This window comes from Ornithodoros turicata, unplaced genomic scaffold (assembly GCF_037126465.1).
Source record: "Ornithodoros turicata isolate Travis unplaced genomic scaffold, ASM3712646v1 ctg00001535.1, whole genome shotgun sequence".
Lineage (NCBI taxonomy): Eukaryota > Metazoa > Arthropoda > Arachnida > Ixodida > Argasidae > Ornithodoros > Ornithodoros turicata.
In genome coordinates, this window is record NW_026999657.1 from 8958 (window position 1) to 11060 (window position 2103).

Consider the following 2103-nt stretch of genomic DNA (forward strand, 5'->3'; position numbering starts at 1 on the left):
ATGCCTGGACTAAATACGCGTGTCTGCGATATTTGGGACAAGAGTGGATCCCTGATCAACTTTGCTCGTTTATGGTTTCTAAAGTTGAATTATTTAGATTATAGGTGATTCTTTTGTACGTGCGGACTAAAGACGCGTGTATGCGGTATTTGGGGCAAGGGTGGATCCCTGCTCAACTTTGCTCGTTTATGGTTTCTAAAGTTGAATTATTTTCAGATTATTGGTGGATCATTTTATTTTGTACGTGTGGACTAAAGACGGGTGTCTGCGATATTTGGGACAAGAGTGGATTTCTGATCAACTTTGCTCGTTTACGCTTTCTAAAGTTGAATTATTTTCAGATTATAGGTGATTCTTTTTATTTTGTACGTGCGTCTTGTTATACACGGCCAAGCCAGCGTGGAAGCCTCAGTCGATGGACAAACGTTCCAACATTCGTTCATCGTTGTCCCTCACCTAGAAGTAGACAAGCTTCTCCTGGGAAATGATTTCCTTGAGACATCACAAGCTGTCGTTGACTGGGGCAGGAACAGCTTCGAAGTAACAGCCACGACACCCACTGAACGGGTCCAGCTTTTGATGCAAGTGGTTGTGCCATAGGCCCGTTTCCATCTTCACGGCGTTACAAGTACGTGGTTGTCGCCATAGACTACCTCACCAAGTTTGCAGAAGTGAAACCTGTGAGAAATATCGAAGCGAAAACAATCCAGCATTTTATCGAGAAGAGGCTTGTATTGAAGCACGGCTGTCCGGCAGTGCTTATCACCGACCGTGGGACTCAAATGATGGCAAAGTCGACAGAGGTGTTCCTTCGACACCGCGGGATTAAGCACAGCCCGACGACTGCGTATCATCCTGCAGCTAACGGACTGTGCGAAAGAGCCAACAAGACGATCAAACAAATGATGATCCTGATGACAGCGGAGGGAGAAAAATGGGTCGACATTCTTCCTTACGTGGTATTTTGTTACAATACTGGCTACCAGGATTCCGTCAAACAGTCGCCCTTCTTCCTCGTCTACGGACGTGATCCAGTGCTCCCGATAGATGTCGTTTTTAACCGTCAGGAACTCGCCGAACTGAAGGATGCAGCAAATTATACTAGCCTGGTTCACGAGCGACTAGCCTGCGCCCGGAAACTGGCGGCGGTTAACATCAAACTAGCCCAGGAGAAACAAAAGCATTACTTCGACCACGGTCGCAAGGATATCGTCCTCGAAAAAGGCCAGCTGGTTCTCCTGAAGTCTCCACCTACAGGCATCAACGGACCGAAGAAGTTCACAGGACCATTTCGTATCGCTGCAAGTCTTTCTCCGGTGAACTACGCAATTGAGCCAGAAAACGGTACCTGGAGCGACGTCGTATATATGGAAAAGTTAAAACCCTATTTGAAGCCAAGTTCCTTGTACAGTTGAACATTGCGTGTCATCTGTAAATACTCATTCCGCATGTTGTCACTATGTATATATTCATCTTCTTCCAAAACCGGGGGATGTGACGAAGACGAAGGAACGCCTCGTCGGTAAAAATAAAAGGAAGACGAGAGCGATGCTCTCTTTTCTTCAGCCTGATCTCGGCCTGGTCGCTTGTTGTTTCCTGTAACGTCCAGCCACGTTACAGGACTAAACACGCGTGTATGCGGTATTTGGGACAAGAGTGGATCCCTGATCAACTTTGCTCGTTTATGGTTTCTAAAGTTGAATTATTTTGAAATTATGGGTGATTCGTTTTATTTTGTACGTGCGGACTAAAGACGCATGTATGCGGTATTTGGGACAAGGGTGGATCCCTGGTCAACTTTGCACATATACGCTTTCTAAAGTGGAGTTATTCTGAAATTATGGGTGATTCGTTTTATTTTGTACGTGCGGACTAAAGACGCGTGTATGCGGTATTTGGGACAAGGGTGGATCCCTGCTCAACTTTGCTCGTTTACGCTTTCTAAAGTTGAGTTATTTTCAGATTATTGGTGGATCATTTTATTTTGTACGTGTGGACTAAAGACGCGTGTCTGCGATATTTGGGACAAGAGTGGATTTCTGATCAACCTTGCTCGTTTACGCTTTCTAAAGTTGAATTATTTTCAGATTATAGGTGATTCTT

The 2103-nt window shown here is 45.1% G+C and overlaps 1 protein-coding gene across 1 annotated transcript; it reads left to right on the forward strand.

The window, feature by feature from the left end:
* Window positions 1-600: 600 nt before the first annotated feature.
* Window positions 601-1415, forward strand: LOC135377062 (uncharacterized protein K02A2.6-like; the record flags this gene model as incomplete). The annotated part of the gene is made up of 1 exon (XM_064609408.1): window positions 601-1415. A coding segment is annotated over one exon (815 nt), but the record flags the coding sequence as incomplete, so codon positions are not given.
* Window positions 1416-2103: the final 688 nt, after the last annotated feature.